Genomic DNA, 23,086 nt, shown 5'->3' on the forward strand with positions numbered 1-23,086 from the left:
GTCTACCATCTCTCTTCCTTCTTTCTCTCTCTCTCTCTCTCTCCTTGGGTTAAACCTTCTATTCCTTCCTTCCTTCTTTCTCTCTCTGGGTTAAACCTTTCTATTCGCCTCCATTCAGCATCTCTCCCTTCCTTCCTTCCATTATCATGTGCAACATTTCTCTCTCATCATGCACCATCTCTCCCTGCCCTCCACCTATACCTAACATTTCTCCCTCTCTCTTCTCCATATATGTCTTCCTCCCCTCCACCATATGCAGGATTTCTCCTTCTCACCCCTTTTTACCTCTTTGTTGCATTTCTCTTTTACTCTGCCCCACCCCATGTCCAAAAAGTCTTCCTCTATATTCTATCTCCTCCCTGTGCAGCAGCTTTCTATTAGAGAATGACACAAGGACATATTTTTCCCTGTCCCCACGGGAACTCCTTTTTGCATCCCACGCTGGCAAGTTCTTTTCCTGCCTCTGCCCCATTCCTTTAAAATCATAAGTGTTTGAGGCTTGTGCAGTTAAAGCAGAGCTTACAGGAATTGGGCAGGAACAGGATCGTGACAAAACTCACGGGGACGGGGAAATTGAGTTCCTGCAGGACGGGGAAAATTTTGTCCCCATGTCATTCTCTACTTTCTATTCCTCCCTCCCATCCCCCCGTACAGCAGCTTTCCATCCCTCCTATCCCCTGTGCAGCACCTCCCAACTGACACCCACCTCCCGAAGCGATCTGAAATACAGGCCTCCCAAAGCAGCGGTGGCAGTGGCTGGTGGAAAGAGGCACTGCTCAGAACAGGCTGCTTCTGGCCTGCCCCGCCAGGGCTTCCCTCTGCCACATTATCAGTGATGTCATTGGTGACGTGGCAGAGGGAAGATCCCAGAGAGGTAGGCCAGGAGAGGCTGTCCCAAGTGCTGCTTCTTCCTGTTGGCCACTGCCATTACTGTTTTGCTTTTGGAGACCCACTGAATCAGTGAGTCCGGTTTTTTTAGAAAGTGAATCGGGCAGCACTACTGTACACTGCCTTGGGTGAATCTCTTCATAAAGATTGTTAATAAATCGTAATAAATAAAATTACAATTCAATTTTAAGAGACTCAGAGGCATTGTTCAGAATACTGGAAGAAGCTAGATGAAACACCATTATTTCTACAGAGGATCATTCACAAGTTTCATGGAGCAAAAACTGAAAGGAGAAAGGCATTGGGGATAATGCTCTGTATCTTACTTTCAGCCCTGTGAAGTTTGAGTTTTCTGCCAAATTTTTCTAGTTCTGAAGGTGTTCCCTGTTTAACACAGATACCTTTTTGAGACCCCGTTGAATGCTGCAGTTCTTACAGGAGACGACCTTACAGTCCCAATGCTCAGAAGCCCCACATGTCAGACAGAGATCAGGGTCACATTCTCGCACTGCCAAATAGCATGGGCACTGCTTAGTGTTGCACTGTGTCTTACAGCGGCAGCCTGGGAAACGATTCTGGCCTGTAGAAAAGACAGAGAGTTGCAGCTTTACAGCCACCTTTGATAGCCAATTAATAAGGGCACTAAGGGCCTGTTTTACAAAGCCGCGCTAGCGGCACCGAAACCCATAGAGATTTAAAGGGCTTCAGGGCTGTTGATGCGCAGCAGCTGCTAGTGTGACTTTGTAAAACAGGCCCTAAATGAACAACCTTTGCCAAACTCCCCCATTTGCCCATGATGGAATACCCTAAAAAACATTTTTCTTTTTTTAATGTGCAGAATTCTTTCAAGAGTAATGTAATAATACATCATGAGGTCTGGTCTCTCCCTCCTCCACTACTCTCTACTTTCTAACCATTTGCTCAATTCAAATACCTTCCAACTCCACAAAACTGAAGTAGTTTAGTTTAGTTAAAATCTTGCTATTCTACTCTCCCCCCTTTTATTTATTTTTTTTGTAAAAGCCAAAGTGGTTAAAGGAGAAATTAGGTCTTACCTGCTAATTTTTTTTTAGTCCCTCCAGGCTGGCACAGATGGATGGGTTTACGCTCCTCTGACAGCAGGTGTAGAAGACTGAGAACACACTGAATTCTAGCAATATTACAAGTGGGCTATGCAGTCCCCCCTAGAATCAATTTACAAATAGTCAAGCAGAAACCTTATGAACTTGTAGAACAGAAGCTATGAACCTATGAACTTGTAGAACAGAAGCTCCAAATCCTATTTCTTTATTTTTGGGTTTGTTTTTTTTACACAACTGTTAGAGAAGAATTAGAACAGTCCCCACAGTTTGCCAGCTAAACCAGATGCCGCTGCTCCTCATTAAATAAGTACACTCCCCAAAAAGTCAAAACCAAAAGGACAAAATCAACATTCAACATTCCCAAGAAAAAGAACAGATTCTTTGCAACATCAAGAAAAAACACTGGGTGGGTTCTATGCCAGTGTGGAGGGACTAAAAGAAAGAAAATTAGCAGCTAAGACTTAATTTCTCCTTCTTTAGCGTCCTTATAGACCGATGAGACATATCAAAGCAACACCCATCATGGATGGGACCCCTGAAGGTCTGCAACAAGAAATTCGCATACAGCAGCATTTCACGGCGCCTGAACATCAACCTGGTAATGAGGAACAAAGGAATGTAGAGATGACCAAACTGCAGCCTTACAGATGTCCACTGGGGACGCCAGAGAAACTCAGGTACCGATGCCTTCTGAAGAAGACATGCTGTTGAAATAACTTCCTTAATCCAGCATGCAATTGAAGCCTTAGAAGCACTTTCACCCTTATGCCTGCCTGCCAGTAAGACAAAAAGACAATCTGTCTGCTTGAACTCTTGAGTCCTTTTCATGTAGGTGTGGAGAACTCTGCGGACATCCAACTTGTACAACTGCTTCTGCTCCAAGGACCCTTTCCGAAAGATCGGGTTGTTCCCCTTCACTGAACTGGAGGGCAGAATCGTCTTCGGTGAGAAGCCCTGCCCCCCTAGAGCCGTCTTCCCACCTTGGTCCACTTTCAGCCCTCTTAAGGGCTCAGCGGATTAGGCCACCTCCAGACCCAGCCCAGTGAAGAGGCTGTTATATTGTGCCTCCGGTTCCAGTTTAACTCTTCTTACAATTCTTTCCTCAATCACTGTTAGATTTGAATTTGCAGTTTCTCCCAGCTTTCATCATGAAACCACCATTTTGGCTCCTTCTTCTCTTACTCTATGCATCTTTCAATACCACTCACTGTACAAAATCTCCATCTCCCAATGTATTTGGCTCTACTAGTGATAGTGAGACCTGCCCTGATCTCAGAATCCCCGTACTGGTGCACCCAGAAATGATTCCTCTAAAAAATCTCCTCAGGTTGTCAATCACGCTTCTTTAAAACCTGTACCAATCACCAACTTGCCCAGCCCTGCCTCTCTCACCCCAATCCTGCTATTATATTGTAATGCTAGATCAGCAGGCAACAAGATTCAAATATTAAATGATTTACTAGGGGACTTCAATCCGAACTTCCTGTGCATTACCGATTCCTGGATTGCAAAAGATGATTTATTTACACAAAATGAGCTTTGTTCCCATGGTTATCAAGGCCTTTTCTCTTCCAGAAATTACCGGATAGGAGGCCTGGCCCTTCTCTATAAATCATTTTTTGATGTACAGCTTCTTGAAAAGGGTAGTGACACATCATTAGAATATATGCTAGCTTCTGTCAATTATGAATTCCACCGTCACCCATTGGGTATTCTGGTACTATATCATCCCCCAATTCCTTGGAATAAATCTTCCGAACTTGTCTTTGAGATTATAACAAGCGCTTTTCTAAAATTTCAAAGATTACTGTTTATTGGTGATATTAACCTCCATCTAGATCAGGAGTGTCAAAGTTCCTCCTTGAGGGTCGCAATCCAGTCGGGTTTTCAGAGATCTATTTGCATGCACTGCTTTCATTGTATGCTAATAGATCTCATGCATATTCATTGGGGAAATCCTGAAACCCAACTGGATTGCAGCCCTCGAGGAGGGACTTTGACACCCCTGATCTAGATGATAACACTAGTAAGGATGTAATTGAATTCAGCAGTTTTCTTACTTCTCTGGGCTTTCCCTCTCTTATGACCTCTCCAACCCATGAAAAGGGGCACTCTCTTAATATCATCAGCTTTCTCGACCTTACTGATTATAAAACTTTAGTTGAAGATGTTCACTGGGAACATACTTTTTAGGTGCTTTCTGTCTTCCTGTTTTCATATCCCAACTTGGGGTTCAATCCTGTGCCTCAAAACCAATTACTTTCCACAAGAAAATTGCAAGTGAACAGCTCTGGACCCAATTTCTTGAGCAGTTCACTCTCTGTCCTAAGCCCGACATCTCAGATGTCAACTGGCATAAATGGGTAATCCTCTCCAAATCTACTTACTGCTCTCTTGCCTCCCTATCTACTAACACTGTTTCTATTCCTATAAGGCCCCCCTGGTACCTTCCTTACCACAGAGAACTGAAGCAGATAAGCCGAGTACTGGAGCGGAAATGGAAAAAAATCCAAATCTCCTGCGGATAGACAGTCTTGGAAGGACAGTATCAGGTTCTATAATATAGTACTAAAAAAAAGCTAGAAAAATTTTTTATGGTGACAAAATTAACAGATCCAATAATCAAAGTAGTACTCTATTTAGCATCTGGCACTCCTTAACGTCTAACAACGATTCATCTTCGTGCGCAACTGGATGGCGTTCTGGGGAAAAAGCAAGTACTACAGAAGGGACGGACTACACCTCAACAAGGAAGGAGCAAGAGTTTTGGCAGGCAACATGAAGAAGGCAATCGAGAAGGCTTTAAACTGAAAGATAGGGGAAAGCCGACAGTCGACCACCGGTCGATGGCACGGATAGCAGGATGCCCCGACGAAGAAGCCAAGGACTACTACTCCTACACAAGAGAAGACGACCTCACAGCAAATAAGGGAGAAAAGGCAGGAAGGGACAACTCAGACACAGGAGGGGACGACCACACAGCAAACAAGGGTGATAACACAGGAGCAGTAAAGGATACCGTAATTGAAACTATAGGGACGGCCAAGAGTAGAAGGTCCAAAAAGGTAACACGAAGGGAACTTAGATGTATGTATACGAATGCTAGAAGTCTAGGTAACAAAATGGGGGAACTAGAGACAATAGCAAGACATGACATATTGGATATCATTAGCATAACAGAAACATGGTGGAATGAAGAAAACAAATGGGACACAGTACTACAGGGATACAAACTGTATAGAAGAGATCGAGTAGGGCAGAAAGGTGGAGGTATTGCTCTATATGTTAAGGAGGGAATAGATTCTGTTGAAATGGTTACAACAGAAATGAAAGAGAAGCTTGAGTCACTCTGGATCAAAATTCCTGGTCAATATGGCGCAGATACAAAAATTGGCCTTTACTATCGTCCCCCAGGACAGGCGGAGGAAACTGACTCAGAAATGATGGAGGAAATCAAACAAGAATGCAAGACAGGCAATGTAATTATATTGGGAGACTTCAATTTCCCAGGGATAGACTGGAAACTAGCAACCTCCAACTGCGGCAAGGAGGCCAAGTTCCTGGAGGTGCTAGGGGATTGCTTCCTGGAACAAATGGTAAAAGAGCCGACAAGAGGCAACGCCACCTTGGACTTGGTCCTAAATGGCCTCACGGGACCGATAACAGAAGTGGAAGTCATGGTTCCACTGGGAACGAGTGATCACAATGTAATCAACTTTAAACTTGACATCGGGAAAGGGAAACATGCCAAAACCTTAACCACCACCTTAAACTTTAAAAAGGGTAAATACGATCGCATGAGAGCCATGGTAGAAAAACGACTCGAGAAGATGGTGGACAAACTTGAAACGGTAGACCAGGCATGGTCCCTACTGAAAAATACTATCACAGAAGCACAAGATCTCTACATTCCGAGGATTTCCAAAGATCGGAGAACAAAGAGCAAAAGAGAACCGGCATGGCTTACCATACAGGTGAAGGAAGCCATAAAAGAAAAGAAGGACTCTTTCAAAAAATGGAAATGCATAAAGACAACCGAAGCTTGGAACAAACATAAAGATGATCAGAAGAAATGTCACAAGGCGGTGAGGGATGCCAAACAGGAATATGAGGAAAAAATAGCCCAGGAGGCCAAAAACTTCAAGCCCTTCTTTAGATACGTGAAAGGGAAAAAACCTGCAAAAGAGGCAGTGGGACCCCTGGACGACCAGGGAAGAAAAGGGTACATCAAGGAAGATAAACAAATCGCAGACAAACTAAATTCCTTCTTTGCGTCCGTCTTTACGAAGGAGGACACCTCAACAATACCTGAAGCGGAGAAAGTGTTTGCAGGAGAAATAGAAGACAGCCTCACCACAGTTGAAGTGGACTTAGACCAGATATACTATCAGATCGACAAACTTAAAAGTGACAAATCCCCTGGACCGGATGGAATTCACCCGAGAGTCTTAAAGGAATTGAAGGTTGAAATCGGAGAGTTATTGCAAAAACTTGCAAACCTGACAATCAGAACTGGACAGATACCGGACGACTGGAGGATAGCGAACGTCACGCCAATTTTCAAAAAAGGATCGAGAGGGGAACCGGGCAACTATAGGCCTGTGAGTCTTACGTCGGTCCCCGGCAAGATGGTTGAAGCACTGATCAAGGATAGCATAGTCCGGCACTTGGACGCACACGACTTGATGAAACCCAGTCAACATGGATTCAGGAAAGGGAAATCATGTTTGACGAATTTACTCCAATTTTTTGAGACCGTGAACGAGCAAATTGATAGTGGGAAGCCGGTAGACATAATATACTTGGACTTCCAGAAAGCGTTCGACAAAGTTCCACACGAAAGACTTCTCAGGAAACTACAAAGCCATGGCATAGAGGGAGATATACAAAGATGGATAGGCAAATGGCTGGAAAACCGAAAGCAGAGAGTGGGCATAAATGGGAAGTTCTCCGACTGGGAGAAAGTGACTAGTGGTGTACCCCAGGGTTCGGTACTTGGGCCGATCCTTTTTAATATTTATATCAATGACCTGGAAGAAGGAACATCCAGTGAGATCATCAAGTTTGCAGACGATACAAAACTATGCCGGGCAATCAAATCGCAGGAGGATAGAGAGAAACTCCAGAGCGACTTGTGTCGGTTAGAAACATGGGCGGAGAAATGGCAGATGAAGTTCAATGTGGAGAAATGCAAGGTAATGCATTTAGGCAATAAGAATAAGGAATACGAGTATACAATGTCAGGTGCAACTCTGGGGAAGAGTGAACAAGAAAAGGACCTGGGTGTACTGATAGATAGGACCCTGAAGCCGTCGGCACAATGCGCGGCAGCGGCAAAGAAGGCAAATAGAATGTTGGGCATGATAAAGAAAGGAATCTCGAGTAGATCGGAGAAAGTTATAATGCCGCTTTATAGGGCAATGGTCAGACCACACTTGGAATACTGCGTCCAACATTGGTCTCCCTACCTAAAGAAGGATAAAAAACTGCTGGAGAGGGTGCAGAGACGAGCAACAAAACTGGTGAAGGGTATGGAGAAACTGGAATACGAGGATAGACTTATAACACTAGGATTGTTCTCCCTTGAGAAAAGGAGACTGCGTGGGGATATGATAGAGACCTTCAAAATACTGAAAGGAATCGACAAAATAGAGCAGAGAAGATTATTTACATTGTCCAATTTGACACGGACTAGAGGACATGTAATGAAGCTAAGGGGGGACAGGTTCAGGACTAATGTCAGGAAGTTCTGCTTCACTCAGAGAGTGGTTGACGCCTGGAATGCCCTCCCAGAGGAGATTATTGCGGAATCGACCGTCCTGGGCTTCAAGAGCAAACTAGATGCATATCTCCCTAAGAGAGGCATATAAAGATATGGTGGACTATAAATTACGCCAGGTGTACACCTGGCAGGGCCTCCGCGTATGCGGATCGCCGGACTTGATGGACCGAAGGTCTGATCCGGAGATGGCAGTTCTTATGTTCTTATGTTATGTTCTTATCTATACATCCTTCCTCCCCAGTAGCGGATGATCTAGTAAAATTTTTTAACGACAAGGTTGCGACTATAAGAAACTTTTTCATTATTTTTTTTTTTTTTTAAGTTCAATAATTTTTATTAAGTATTTTAAAGGATACAAGAATCATTTAAAGTACATAGAAACAAAATAAAGCTTTCTGTATATAAAATATATAAATCTATGTTTAACTGTATAGGAGCAAAGGCTCCAATTATTAAAAATGTATGTAAGGGATATATAAGATAAAGATGAGAGAGAGCAGTAAAGAAAAAGGAAAGAAAAATGAAAGAGAGAAGAGAGGAGAAGAAAAGGATAACAGGAGTGTCTAAGAAGATGAGCGTACATAGGAATCTAAGAATGACCATGGAGATTTGTTGTATTTCAAGTTCATGCAGGTTCGGAATGTAACTCTCTTCTCATATGCGTAGGATTCAAATCTATGATACATACTCAGAGAGTTCCACCAAAAGGTATAATCTAATAGCGAGGGTGATTTCCAATTTTTTAGAATGTGCATGAGGGCAGTCACCAACATGGTATCAATGAGTTTGGGTGGACAATTTGATTGTGTGAAACATGGGTGTTGAGAGCGAAGGATTACAATGTCTATAGAGATTTCTTCTGAGCAGTTAGTAATAGATTGTATGGTGTTCCAGACGTAGGTCCAAAAAGAGCGGACTAGAGTACAATGAAATAACATATGATCAAGAGTTCCTTCCTCTTTCAAACAGTTCCAGCAAACAGAGTCTTGCTTTAAGTTAGCTTTCCACATGCGAAGTGGGGTCCATATTGCCTGCCACATAAGGAAGTACATTGATTGTGATACTCTAGAAGATAAGAGCGGGCGATTTGTTGATGACCAGAAAAGCTCCCAATCAATGTCAGAAAGCGGAGTGGTGCTTCATAGAGTGAGGTGAAAAAGTGAAGGAGTGATCTCTTAAAATATTGTAGAAGGATGATATCGCCTTGCCTTTTAATAGAGACAGAGAAGACCAGTTGTAAATAGTATTTTTGGAAGTCATATAGTCAAATCGTATATGTAAAGACGGCAACACTCCAGTGAGAGAACGCCATTGTGAATAAGTAGAAGGAGGCAGCGAGTATGTAGAGCACAGTATATCGAATGGAATTAACGAGTTGAGGGTAGACAATTGATGGACAAACCATATACCTGCCCGCTGCCACCTTTTCCATGATAGAGATTTGTCGTGATTTTGAATTTTGGGATTGTTCCAAAGGGACATGAGTGGACTAACCTTAACTGAGATTTCAGTCAATGTATCTATAAGATAAAGAGCATGCTGCGTTGCACCCAATAAAGAGTATCTCTTTAAGTGCCTTGGTATTGACACCGTTAGTAAGCATGAGATGTGTAAAGGCGTACATAAAAAACATTCCATTTCAAACCAGGCAGGAAGATCTTGAGTGGGAAGATTTTGAGTGGAGGAGTTAGTGAGCCAGTAAGCTCCATATTTGGCTAATGAAGCAATATAATAGTGATAGAAATCAGGAAAGTTGAGACCACCGTTGATCTTAGAGGCTTTCAATTTGGCGAGAGCAATTCGAGGTTTTTTCTTGTTCCAAATGAATTCAGATATTTTCATATTTAGCCAATGAAATAATGATTTCCGGCATAACAGAGGGAGCATAGAAAGGATATAATTAATTTGAGGGGCCAGAGTCATTTTGATGGTTTCTTATGACTCTCTGGTGTCCAGCGACACCACTTCCACCCTAGTAGACAGATCCTGGACTACCTTCGAGTATGTATCTGAGGCTCAGGTTTCAAAACTGTGTCACAAATTAAGATCTTGTAAATGCATCTTGGATCCATTTCCCTCATACCTACATGAGAAAAATTCACACTCAGGCTATCTCATCGTTCATCATACTTATAAATTCTGTCTTACTGTCAGGCCTATTTTCTGAAGAGATGGGCCACATTGTTCTGTCCCCACTACTGAAAAAAATTGACTTAGACCCTTCCTCACCATCTAACTACCAACCCATAGCAACATTCCCTTCCTGACCAAAATGTAAGAGTCTTATCATATCTGCTCAACTTTCATCATATTTAGAGAGATTTTCCATTCTGTTACCTTGCCAATATGGTTTCAGACCCAACTTCAGTACCGAATCTCTATTGGTCTCACTAACCTCAAAGATTCAGCAACTACACTCTTGTAATAAGTTTGCTATTCTATTACAATTTGACCTATCTGCGGTCTTTGACATCGTTCACCATGACATTCTGATCTACCAACTTTCTGAGATAGGTATTGATTCTACTATCTTAGACTGGTTCTCAAAATTCTTACGATCTCGCTCATACACTGTTAATATGAATGGCACCAGATCATCACCCTGGAAGCCGTTATGCAGCGTTCCACAGGGATCACTTCTGTCCCTATTCTTTTCAATATCTATATGTCCACCTTGAGGCTTTTTCATCTCTCCCCCTTTGAAACACTGTATACATATGCAGATGACATCTTCGTCCTTCTCGAGATAGATTTGAATCTTACTAACCTCACCAAGAGTATTATAGAATGCATAACGAAACCTCAATCTTGGGCCCTTACTGTACAAATGAAGCTAAATGAGTCCAAAACAAAATTACTTTGGCTTGACCCAAAGTTAGATCAACTATCTCCATTCATTCCACTGCTTCCTGGACCTTCACTGCAGATTGAATTCTCAAGCAAAGTTTTGGGCATCATTATAGACTCAACACTTTCATTTACTGATCATCTTAACTCTCTACTAAAAAAATGCTTTTTTAGCCTCCATATATTGAGGAAAGTGAGATCCTGTTTCCACCAATAATAATTTGCTGTCCTTGTTCAATCAATCATTCTTTCAAGGCTGGACCTACTGCAACTTGGTTTATTTAAGTCTTACCAAGAAAAGTCTTCAAAGACTTCAGCAGATCCAGAATATTGCAGCTAGGTTGATCTTTGCAAAGAGCAAATTTGACCATGTTTACCACTCTTGCTTCAACTCCACTGGCTCCCAGTAATTTCCAGGGTCTACTTTAAATGTGCCTGCCTAACTTTCAAGATCCTGCATGGCATTCTTCCCCCTTTAATTCCTCTATCTTGGAATGCTGTGAGACCTGACATCACCAGATCTATCCAAAAGCTCAAATTATCTTTCCCCTCACTAAAAGGTGTTATCTACATTGAAAAACTAGGGAAATCTCTTCACTTCAAAACTACAGAGCTTTGGAATAACTTCCCTGCCCAGCTGCACAACCTGGGCTCTTTCCAACTATTCTGAAGATACCTGAAAACTTGGCTATTTCTGCTGCCCCCTACCACCAACTCCCACTATACTTCCCTTTTAATTTTTGTAAACCATGTCAAGCTCTATATTTATAGAGAAGATGCGTTATATAAGCTTAAGGTTTAATTTAGTTTAGTTTGCCCAAGACTGGGAGAGAAACAGTCTGTAAAGAGGACCGGGCAAGGCTCTCTCAAGTTTATCTTGCAAAAAATCCAAGATGAGAGGAAAAGACACACGAAGGAGAACCACTACCTGAGCAGAACACCACTCCTCAAAGAGGCGCCAGATGAGCACATAACCATGGGACATCAAGAATCTTCTAGATCCCAAGAGAATAGAGACCACTTTTTTTTTTTTTTTCAAATTCTTTATTCAATTTTTCATCTTACAAGTACACAATATTACATCATTTAAAACTTTTACACATCACTTGAATTTCTTTCTATTGTCATCGTAAATACATAAATTTATTCCCTCCCCACCCTTCCCTCAAATATTTCAATCAAAAATATCATATAAATATTGCATTCTTATTTATTGATTAACCTTTAAATAGAACTTTATGCCATCCCCCCTATGTATAAATATACTGTCAGTGGAAAATGATGTCTAATCATTACAATAATTTGCCAATGGCCCCCAGATCTTTTTAAAATTATTATAATTCCCTTTCTGCAAAGCAATTATTCTTTCCATTTTGTAAATGTGGCACAACGAATTCCACCAGAATGTATAACTAAGATTATTGTAATTTTTCCAATTACTGGTGATATGTTGCATGGCGACTCCTGTCACAATAGAAGTTTGTTATTGCTTGATGAAATTTGACTTTTTGTTCTCATTGACATACATAACAGAATAGTATCATATGATAAAGCTACATGGTTTTCTAATAAACAATTTATTTGAGACCACCTTATCTGAATATCCATTCTTGCTTAGGCACTCCCTTTCTAAAGCCAAGCCGTTAAGACAAAAGGGACCCGTTTTTAACATGGGAATGGGATCCTGAGTCAGAAGGTTGTTCGACAGGGGGCAGAGGAAGGGGCTCTGCAACAAGGAGATGAACCAGATCCCCATACCATGGGTGTCTTGGCCAATCTGGAGCCACTAATGCCTACCAGAGGCCACAGAGGAATGACATATAGCAGACCATCAATTGGCCAATACAGTGGTGCCTCGCATAAAGAACGCCTCGCACAGCGAACGCTGCACACAACGAACTTCATGTCATGATTCATACAACGAACTTCGTTTCACACAACGAAGTCGCCCGAGCTTCCACGATCGCTGCCGATGTATTGCATCCTTCCGCGCAGGCACTGCAGGCAGTCGTTAGTCACTGCGCTTAACGCGTTTCACATAACGAACTTTTCGCATAACAAACTTGCTCCTGGAACGAATTAAGTTCGTTGTGTGAGGCACCACTGTACTACACCAGAGCATCCATTCCCTCGGCCTGACAATCTCTGCACCAACTGAAGAACCTCTGCACCTTGGAGTAGAAATGCATGGCCATGAGATCTATCATCGGCCGACTCCACAACTTAACATCAGATCAAAGGCTTCTATCCCCAGACATCACTTACCGGGATCCAGCACATGTCGACTGAGGAAATCTGCCTGGACATTGTCCACCCCAACTATATGGGATGCTGAGATGTTGTGCAGGTGGATCTCTGCCCACTCCATGGGAAGCACCGATCCCTGTGTTACCAGATGAATCTGCTGATTTGCATAGGCCACCGCCATGGCATTGTTTGAAGAGCACCCAAACTGCTTTGCCCACCAGGAGGGACTGGAAGGCTGCAAGCACCAAAACAATAGCCCTTGTCTTTAGCAGGTTGCTCGACCACAAAGCCTTCTCTGGAGACCAGCTGCCCTGAGCAGACACTGGGCTCCCCTGCCGAGGAGACTGGCATCTGTAAGAAATGTCCACTGAGGCTGATCTAGATCCAGATCCATTCCCTGGACCAGATTGTGGGATCAAAGCCACCAACACAGATTGTGGCGAACTAGTCAGCAAAGCAGAACCTGTGTTTCCAAATCATGGGACTGATGAGACCTCATTTGAAGAAGGGGATGCATGTGAGTACACATCCACTGAACCATGTCCAATGAGGCCACCATTGAGTCCAAGACCTGAAGAAATTCCTGTGTCTGGGGTCAATGAGAGCCCAAAAGAGAAAAAATCTGCGACTGCAACTTCTACATCCGGGCCTCGGGAAGGAACACCCTCCCCAGACCGGGGTCAAAGAGAAGTTTGAGATACTCCAAGTGTTGAGACGGAGTCAATAGACTCTTGGAAAGGTTGGCTATCCAGCCCAAGTACTGCGGCTACCCAGCCCAAGTACTCCAACAACTCTATTACACGGACCATAATTAACGTGACCATTTATTTTTTTTCATCAAAACGGGACATCTATTAATTTTCAGTCCTGCCCCCATTCCCACCCTAGCCCCGCCCCAGCCCCGTCCCCAATATCTTCCATTCATAATGGTAACCATTAAAAAAACCCCACAAAGCACACTGTACGCAGAGAAAATATTAATTATCATTTATATTCCGGGTTTTTTTCCAAAGATGTCAAGGCAGATGACTTTAAAATATGCAAATATGTACCTCAGTAACTATAAAAAAAATAGACAAATGTAGTGCAAAATATAGACAGCAGATATACATTACCTTTGTTGTTTGGTGATTTCATAAGTCTCTGGTTGCACTTCCTTCTGACTGTGCATCCAATACATGCATACATACATCTTTCTTTCTTTCACAATCCAGCCCCATCCCCTTTGGGTCCAGGTCTCTCTCTCTTTTCCCTCTGTTACCCTACCCAGATCTAGTGTCAGTTCTCCTTTGTACCTTTGTTCCAGATCTCCCTCTCTGTTATGATCTTGCATCTCTCTGTTCTTCCTCAGGGTCTCTCCCCCTCTGCCTGCACCTCCCATAGTCCTGAATCTGCCTGCTGTCTTCCTCCTTTGGTCCAGACCTTTCTCTCTCTAGTCTTTCTTCTGCTTACAACCCCCCTTCTCTGCCTCTTTCTCTCCTTCCTTCCTCCCTTCCTCCTTCCTATGTCCCCCTTACTGCCTTCCAGCCTTTGTCCCACCCACTCTCCCGAAGCAAGCCAGTCAGCCTTCCTCCCTCCCTACTGCGTTAAAGCCAGCCTGCCTGCTTGTCTGCCTCCCTCCCTCCAGCACCGAAGCCTGGCCTACCTCCTCCTGCTTATAACCCCTCCAGGTCTGCTGCCACTACCTGCCACCCGTTGATGCTTACCACCTGCCGCTGTAACTGCCAGAAGGGAAGGGCCAGGCACCGGCCCACAAGCCTTCGTCCGAAGTCAATTCTGACGTTGGAGAGGAAGTTCTGGGCCAGCCAATCGGGGAGGCTTGTGTGTCGGTGAATGGCCCTTCCCTTCCGGCAGTTGCAGTGGCGGTAGGTGGTTTAGAGAGATTGTAGGCTCCACTATCCCCTGTCCCGTTGTCCCCATGCACAGCTTCGGGATGCTGTCTCTGAAAAATGGACATTTCGGCGTCCCGAAGCTGTGCGTGGGGACAACAGGACAGGGGATCTAAAATCAGGACATATGGTCACATTAGCCATAATGCATGTGCTCTCCTGGAAGGACTTTGCTCAAATCAATCAGTAATCCAGGTATGAATCAACCAAAATGCCCTCCTTGGGTAAGGCTGCTGCCACCACTACCATAATCTTGGAGAAGAGATGGAGAGTCATGGCCAGACCAAATAGAAGAGCACAAAACTGATGGTGCTGTCCCAAAATCGCAAGTGAAGGAACCGCTGATGAGACTCCTGGATTGATCAAACAGGACTGCACAGGCTTACCATCTCCACCTGCTGGAGACTGAAACTAATCTATCATACAAAAAAATTTGACCATGTTACTCTTCTCCTCCGTAAAGCACACTGACTGCCCATCACACATCGTCTTACATATAAAATACTACTACTTAATTTTAAAACAAAACATTCCCACCAACCAGCTTTCATTGATAAACTTCTAATTCCATATGCATCTTATAGGACTCTTTGATTTAGTAATCAAAATCTACTTATCATCCCCTCGATAAGAGAACTCTTCTACAACACTACTCGCGAATCCATATTCTCTTTTACAGCTCCCACCTTGTGGAATGCCCTTCCTGCCGACCTTTGTTTAAAATACTCTTTAGATAAATTTAAAATCAAACTCAAAACTTTCCTTTTTAAAGACGTCTAAACCTTGTTATGTAAGCCCTGATTTCCACAACTATTGTTCCTCTTTTGTAGAACCTCTTTGACAATCAAAACGCTTCTTTTCAAGTGACCCTTCCCTATCCAAATGTACTTCCCTTTCTATTTTGCTTCCCTTTATTTTTATTTTCCATTTCGATGTATTTAATAATTCTCCTCTCCCTATTGCTTCCCTCCTTTTAGTTTAGCCATGTTTTTTATTTTTATTTTTTTTTTATATTCTATTTTATTGTTAACTGTTTAGATACCTGTATGATAAACGGTATATCAAAAATAAAGAAACTTGAAACAGATAGATTCTAAAGGGGACTGCACAGCTCACTTGTACTACTGCTAGAATTCAGTGTGTTCTCAGTCTCCTTCTGCTGGCAGAGGAGCATAAACCCATCCATCTATGCTGTTCTGGAGGGACGTTAAAAAATTATCTTTAGATGTAGGTTGAATGCCCGATGTGAACTTTAAAATAATTCCTCTTTAAATCATTTTATTTTCAAATGTTTCTATTGGTTTTAAAGAGATATACTTCCAACAAACCCATTTAAAAATTAAAACATGCTTGCATTTGGAGGAGACTTGGCCTAATCATTAATGCAAATGACAGCATAAATATTAGAGCAGGTTACAACCAACAGACCCATCTACGAGGTATGATTAAAAAAAAATACAGTGAATGCTGCTGCTGAGTGGCATCCAATGGAAAGGCAGGGATCTTCAATATGAGAGATGCAGCGTGTCAAACCTTATTTTATTTAATTATTTAAAAATTTGTATCCCGCTTAGAGCTAAGTAGTTCAAATTATACATACACAATCAATATAATAATATGAAAACCAAACAGCATTCACCTAAAATTCTTCAAAACACAATAAAATTTCATAAAAAAGCCTCTGTAAATAGAGTTGTCTTTTTTCATACTCCTAAATTTCTGAATATCAGAAAGCATTCTTAGCGATCCTGTTAGATTATTCCAAAAAAGTACTCCTGCCACAGTGAACATTGAGGCCCTCATCTTTGCATAGTGAACATTACTAAGACCATCACTGACCAAACTCACACTCCTCTCTGATCTTAATGGTCTACTTGGTTGATACACTTTCAGCACTTGAGTCAAATACCAAGGTATCGCATAATGTAATACTTTGAATATCAACACCAAAACTTTGTACACAATCTGATATTTGATTGGTAGCCAGTGAAGTTGTTTCAATAATGGTGTCACATGATCAAATCTCCAACTTGTTCAGTGCAGTCGGTTGTGAGCTAAGAAACACACAAAATGTTAAAATTAGTTTATGGTGATGCTGCAGTGACCATGAAGATGGCTTACAAGTGGTTTGAGCGATTTCATAATGGTTGTGAATCAGTTGAAGACTAGGAGAGATCAGGATGTCCTTCAACATTAAAAACCCAAGAAAATGTTGAAAGACTAAGCAAAATGATTCGATCAAACAAGTGATTGACTATAAGGGAAATTTCTGAGGATCTGAACATCTCTTATGGTTCCATTCAAAACATTTTAACAACAGATTTGAACATGAGGTGAGTGAGTGTAACCTGAGAAATGGTCAAACAGTTTCATTCTCCATCATGACAACATTCCATGTCACGCATTGTTTCTGGTACAGCAATTTCTGTCAAATAAAACCATTATGGTGTGTCCTCATCCACTTTATTCACCAGATCTGGCACCATGCAACTTCCAGCTCTTCCCAAAGTCAAAATGACCATGAAAGAAAAATGTTTTGAATCAATTCAGGATATTGAAGCAGCCATGACAGCGCAACTAAAGACATTCACGAAAGAGGACTTCAAGAACAGATTCAGAAAGCAGCAAGAATAATGGAATAAGTGTGTTTGAAGCGAGGGGAGTATTTTGAGGGAGATTAATGGCAATGTGCCTTTTACTGTAATAATATATATATATTTTTTTAACATTCACTGTATTTTTTTTTTAATCACACCTTGTAGTTTGCCTACACAGGAATGAAACTAGGTTTGCTGCTTACAGTCTGGGTTGCACTGGCAGAACTTTTCACAGAAATTCTGGGTCATGATGCAGGGGCATGTGCTGTCACATGGGTGATCAGGGTGATCACATGGCTGATAGTTGTACACTTGGTTGGCTGAATTATCTGAAAAAAGGGAAGGAGAACAAAATCCATGGAGATTAAACTGTTTGTACAAATATATTAAAACTATGTCTGTACACACACATACTGTATATACCAAGGCAATTACATGCATGATAAAAAGAAGAAATCAAAGCAAAAACTCAAAAAGTACATTGAAGTATAAATTTCAAACATCTAATAATTTCAAGATACAACTGCTATTGTGTACAAAGAAGTCTTCCAATGAGCCAATTCAATCTTTTTTTTACAGTTAGTATTAAGTAGATGTAACAGGAAAAAGGTGGTGATTGATTTACTTGTAGAAAATCTAATAGTTGAGCAAACTGAACAGCTTAGTCTGCATTTTTTTTATCTGAGTACATCATCTGAACTAGCTTCTGGGTACAGTTTTACCTTTCTTTAGTTGAATTTTTCGGCAGTGAGCAGCCCATAGTCTGAAACACAAACACAGAAAGATGGGTTCTCTAAAAAACTGCTATTTTCCTGCTTGGTATAGTATAGGCAGCATTTTTATTGCCATAACCCAATGTTATCTGCACTTCTTTTTTTTTTTTTTTTTTTTTAATTTTTTATTCAGTTTTAACTCTTGCAACAAGTGTACAAAATTCAATCAGATAATTCATACAAATCACTTGACATTCTAACAATTATTGTCAAATGCATATAAAAAGACCCCTCCCACACCCATCCCATTCATCAGGAATAAACCCATTAAATCACATAACATACCTCCCCATCCCCACATTAAATATAGTCCTATGTAATAAAAAGGTGTCCAAGGTGTCTAATCATTAGAATATGCAATCAATGGCCCCCAAATCTTTTTGAAACTATTATAATTTCCTTGTTGTATAGCAAGCACTCTCTCCATTTTATAAATATGACAAACTAAATTCCACCAAAAGGTATAATTAAGTTTAGTATAATCCTTCCAATTTCCAGTAATATGTTGAATGGCAACCCCCGTCAGTATTAACAAAAGTTTATTGTTATTTGCTGAAATTTGACTCTTGAATCTCATAGGTCTCACCATGGATCTGTATAATGGTAGTATGACTTCTGTCGAGTCATAGAATAGCATGAGTTAATTGCAGTGGTTATCAAAGTGGGCTACTGTTAAGGCATTCTATTCTACAATTAACTCATGCTATTTAAGTAAAAGTCCCATTTTATACAATTAGACCTAGATACATTTTAACAATAGCCCACACCGATAACTTCCCCCTCAGCTTCGTAAATGTATTCAGGAGAATCAACAAAAGGTTAACTATCCATTATTTCCCCTTGTGTACAGTTTCACCCAAGAGTAGATAGTTAACTTTGAGTTAAAAAATGTGATTATACTACCATTCTACAGATAAAACAGCGGTTTTCACTAAAAACAAAGATAAAATTGAAAATTGCAAAATAAAAACAACAAAGCCCTTCAAAATTACAATGTGAAAAAATGCCAAATCCCATATGTATGCCAAAAAGCAGCACTCAGAGCTCACAGAGAATCCACCAGTATTTCCTAGGGCACTCAAATGCACAATGGCTAACGTGACCATTAATTTTTTTCATCAAAATGGGACATCTATTAATTGTCAACCCCGCCCCCAATCCCGCCCTAGCCCCACTCCAATCCCACCCCCGATCACACCCCCAATTTCTTCCATTCATTTTTCATGTACACATATCTTATCCTCTATAATAAAACATTAAGCGCGCATGCGCACTTAGGAGACCGTGATCCCTGCTGCCGTGCTATGTGCTTTCGTGGCCGTATTCAATTTGCGGCGTGTGTGGCATGCGTTGGCTTGTGGTGCATGCGGCAATTTGAGCACGCCAAGAGCAACAGCATGAGGGTGTCCTTCGGCCTGGACGAAGCAGACAGGGTGCAGGTGCTGTGAGGCGTCCGGCTGCTATTGCTGCACAGGGAAATGGAGGAGGAGAGGGAAAGGGAGCTGCTTTGGGGGGAGGGGTGTGCTGGAGGGCAGGCAGCAATCTTGGCTTGCTCCGAGGGGGGAAGACAGAAAGGGGCCACGGAGAAACAGGCAGGCATGACACAACAGAGAGAGATAGGCAGGCAGGGGGCCAGGGAGAGAGACAGACAAACAGAAAGAAAGACAAATAAACAGGGGGCCAGAGAGAGACAGAAAGAAAGACAGAAAGAAAGCAGCCAAGGAGAGAGAGAGAAAGAAAGAAAGACAGACACATCAATTCTAGCACCCGAGTTAATTAATAATGGTAACTATAAAATTTAAAAAACCACAAAGCACACTATACACAGAGAAAATGTTAATTATCATTTATATTTGGGGGGTTTCAAAGATGTCAAGGCAGATGACTTTAAAATATGCAATGTCACCTCAGTAACTATAGAAAAATAGACAAATATAGTGCAAAATATAGACGGCAGATATAAATTCTCAAAACTGACACATTTTGATCACGAAATTGAAAATAAAATCATTTTTCCTACCTGCTTGGCTGGTCCGAACTTCCTCTCCGATGTCAGATTTGACGTCAGGAAGAAGGCTTCTGGGCAGCAAGAAGAAGGAGCAGTGGCGGCGGGCGAACGGGGGTTTGATTCAGCGCTGGAGGGAGGGGAAGCGATCACTTATCCCGTAGTCCTCACACACAGCTTTGGGACGCTGTCCCTGAAAACTGGACATTTCAGCGTCCCAAAGCGGTGGGTCAGGACAACGGGACATATGGTCACCTTAACAATGGTTCAAGCAGGAAAGATACCCTACCTGCAGCAATGAGAACACAGTGCTGCACTCGTGTGCCACTACAAACCAGTTGTACAGCAGGGCCAAAGATAAGATGGATGATGAGATCACAAGAACTGAATGAAGCAAAAAATTTTTTTTCTTTTTCTAGTGACACCTGAAACCGTATGCTGTCCAGATCCTAATACTTGATGAAAGCAGCAACCACCAGCATTGCTTCCACCAAGATAAGGAGGAAAATGAAATAAAGAAAAAAAGGTATAAACGTGTGTGGAATCTTACATTACCATAGGAATGAAAGACCTTGCAAATCACTTGCCTGTGTTTCCTTTTTTTCTTCTGAGATGTATTCATGAACTCCTTTACTGGAACTTTCAGTATAAGAGAGTCTTTAACTGCAAACTGAAAGACCTACACAATAAGAAGGGATAAAAAGGTAACAGCTCCATCCTTTGATCTTTAGAGAAAAAGAAAAGTGAAGTTACTTATTTGCGGCAGGTATTCCCTGAGGACAGCAGGCCAATATTCTCACATGTGGGTGACATCCACAGATCCTGATATGGAAACACTGCCCATCATACTGTCTCTTTAAGAGCTTAAGGAAGTGCTCTCGCCATGCATGCTTTCCTGCCCAATTTATGACCACGGGACCAGCAGTACAATAAAATAGATTGTATAGATTAAGTGAACTTGGTATACGAGGTATGGTATGCAAATGGTTTGCTGAATTTTTGCAAAAGAGTACATATGAAAGGGAGTCATTGTCAAAAGGGATTATTTGGTTCATTCCCTTTTCTTTGGAAGGAAGATGGGATTAAGTACTTAGGGATTTGGATTCATAATACACTGGATGAGTCAATTAAAATTAACGAAAAGAAACTATTGATGAAGGTCACGGAAATGTGTGAGCAATGGAACCCTTTACATTTGTCTTGGTGGGGGAAGAGTCCATACAGTTAAAATGATGATTTTGCTTGTAGTTTGTTACCAAATGGGAATGTTGCCAGTATATTTTCAGAGGTCCTTTTATAAAAAGTTAAATAGTATTCTCACTAAATTTATTTGGCTAGGGAAAAAAGCAAGAATTGCTCTAGTATCTACAAAAATCAATTGCGGAGGGTGGGGTAAATTTTCCAAATTTCTATAGGTATCATCAAGCCTATATTATGCGGCAAGATATGTATTGGATCCTCCCTGAGCTCATGGAAACTCTGCCTGATTGGTTATGGTTGGAATGGCAACTCCTGTCGCCACTGAGATTATATCATGTTATGAGTATTAAGATGCCTAGATTATATAAGGACAATAGAATTTTATTAGATACTTGGGAAACTATAAAATTTGTAGATAATTTACCACTTATTCCTACATATATTAAATCTACGTCTCAGACTATATGGCTGAACTCCAAGATTAAAATTGGTGGATTTTTTTTTTTTTTTTTAATTCTTTATTCATTTTCAAATTGAACAACAAGTGCACAAAAGAATATACTATACAAGTTATTTCACAATAGCACATTAATCTCTACCACATAATATTCTAGTGATATAATAACCCCCCCAACCACCCATCCTTTCTCACATTTTCAGTAAGAATAAACATACATATTATATAGCATATTTTAACATATTATGTATAAATTATTCCCAACTCCCTCCCCCCTTTAGTGTGCTAACAAGAAAAGGAAAAGAGAAGAATCGATGACTAATCACCACAATATATTGCCAATGGCCCCCATATTTTTATAAAATTAGTATATGTCCCTCTTTATACTGCTATTGCTCGTTCCATTTTAAATATATGGCATAATGAATTCCACCAAAATGTATAACTAAGATTTCTGTGATTTTTCCAATTATTGGTTATATGTTGGATGGCAACCCCTGTCATAACTAATAAAAGCTTGTTGTTATAGGATGATATTTGACTCTTTTTCCTCATCATCATGCCAAATAACACTGTATCGTAAGAAAGTGCAACATGATTTTCCAATAATAAGTTCACTTGAGACCAGATTGAATTCCAATATATATATATATATATATATATATATATATTTTTTTTTTTTATGCAAAAATTGGCGGATTTAAGATCATCTGGAAATATTGGATGATTAAAGGCTTACGCACTTTAGATGATGTTATTTCTGATGGTAAGCGGCTTGATTTTTCACAATTACAACATAAATTTGGTCTTAATAAAACACAAAATTATAGATGGTTGCAGTTGAAGCAAGAAGGGTTCCCTGAATGGGAAAATTTGGAGGTTCAAAATAGTCTGCCGGTCTTATGTTTTCAGGTAGACTTCCTGGGTCCTGCTCAGTGATATAAATTAATATCTGGATTTTTGAATAAGAAACCAAAAAATGGTTTGCGTGACATTTGGAGCATTGAGATAAAGCATCAAATTACTGCATCTCAATGGCCATGAATTTGGTTTTGGAGGCTGAGATGTACAATGTCTGCATCTATGAGACAAACATGGTTTTTTAAATTACATAGAGTATTTTGGACCCCAGTTCGGTTGCATAGAGTAGATAGTTCTAAATCTAATAGATGTTGGCATTGTCATCTGGAAGTTGGGACGTTAGATCATTTACTATACTATTGTCCTTTGATACTAAAATTCTGGAGATCGATTTGGGATCAGGTTAATAATTTATTAGAAAATCCAGTGGCACTATCATATGATACTATTTTATTTGG

The 23,086-nt window shown here is 41.0% G+C and overlaps 1 protein-coding gene across 11 annotated transcripts in view; it reads right to left on the reverse strand.

Annotated features, from left to right (window-relative positions):
- EZH1 (enhancer of zeste 1 polycomb repressive complex 2 subunit) overlaps nucleotides 1–23,086 on the reverse strand; it is a 235,978-nt gene that overhangs the window by 51,490 nt on the left and 161,402 nt on the right. For all 11 annotated transcript variants that reach the window (XM_033918305.1, XM_033918308.1, XM_033918309.1 and 8 more), the window contains 4 exons: nucleotides 20,698–20,789; nucleotides 18,055–18,095; nucleotides 17,536–17,661; nucleotides 1,290–1,468 (listed from right to left, as the gene is read on the reverse strand). In XM_033918305.1, coding sequence (XP_033774196.1) covers nucleotides 1,290–1,468; nucleotides 17,536–17,661; nucleotides 18,055–18,095; nucleotides 20,698–20,789 — 438 coding nt within the window. The remainder of the gene's footprint in view (nucleotides 1–1,289; nucleotides 1,469–17,535; nucleotides 17,662–18,054; nucleotides 18,096–20,697; nucleotides 20,790–23,086) is intronic.

The sequence above is a fragment of the Geotrypetes seraphini genome, chromosome 13 (genome assembly GCF_902459505.1).
Source record: "Geotrypetes seraphini chromosome 13, aGeoSer1.1, whole genome shotgun sequence".
Taxonomy (NCBI): Eukaryota; Metazoa; Chordata; class Amphibia; order Gymnophiona; family Dermophiidae; genus Geotrypetes; species Geotrypetes seraphini.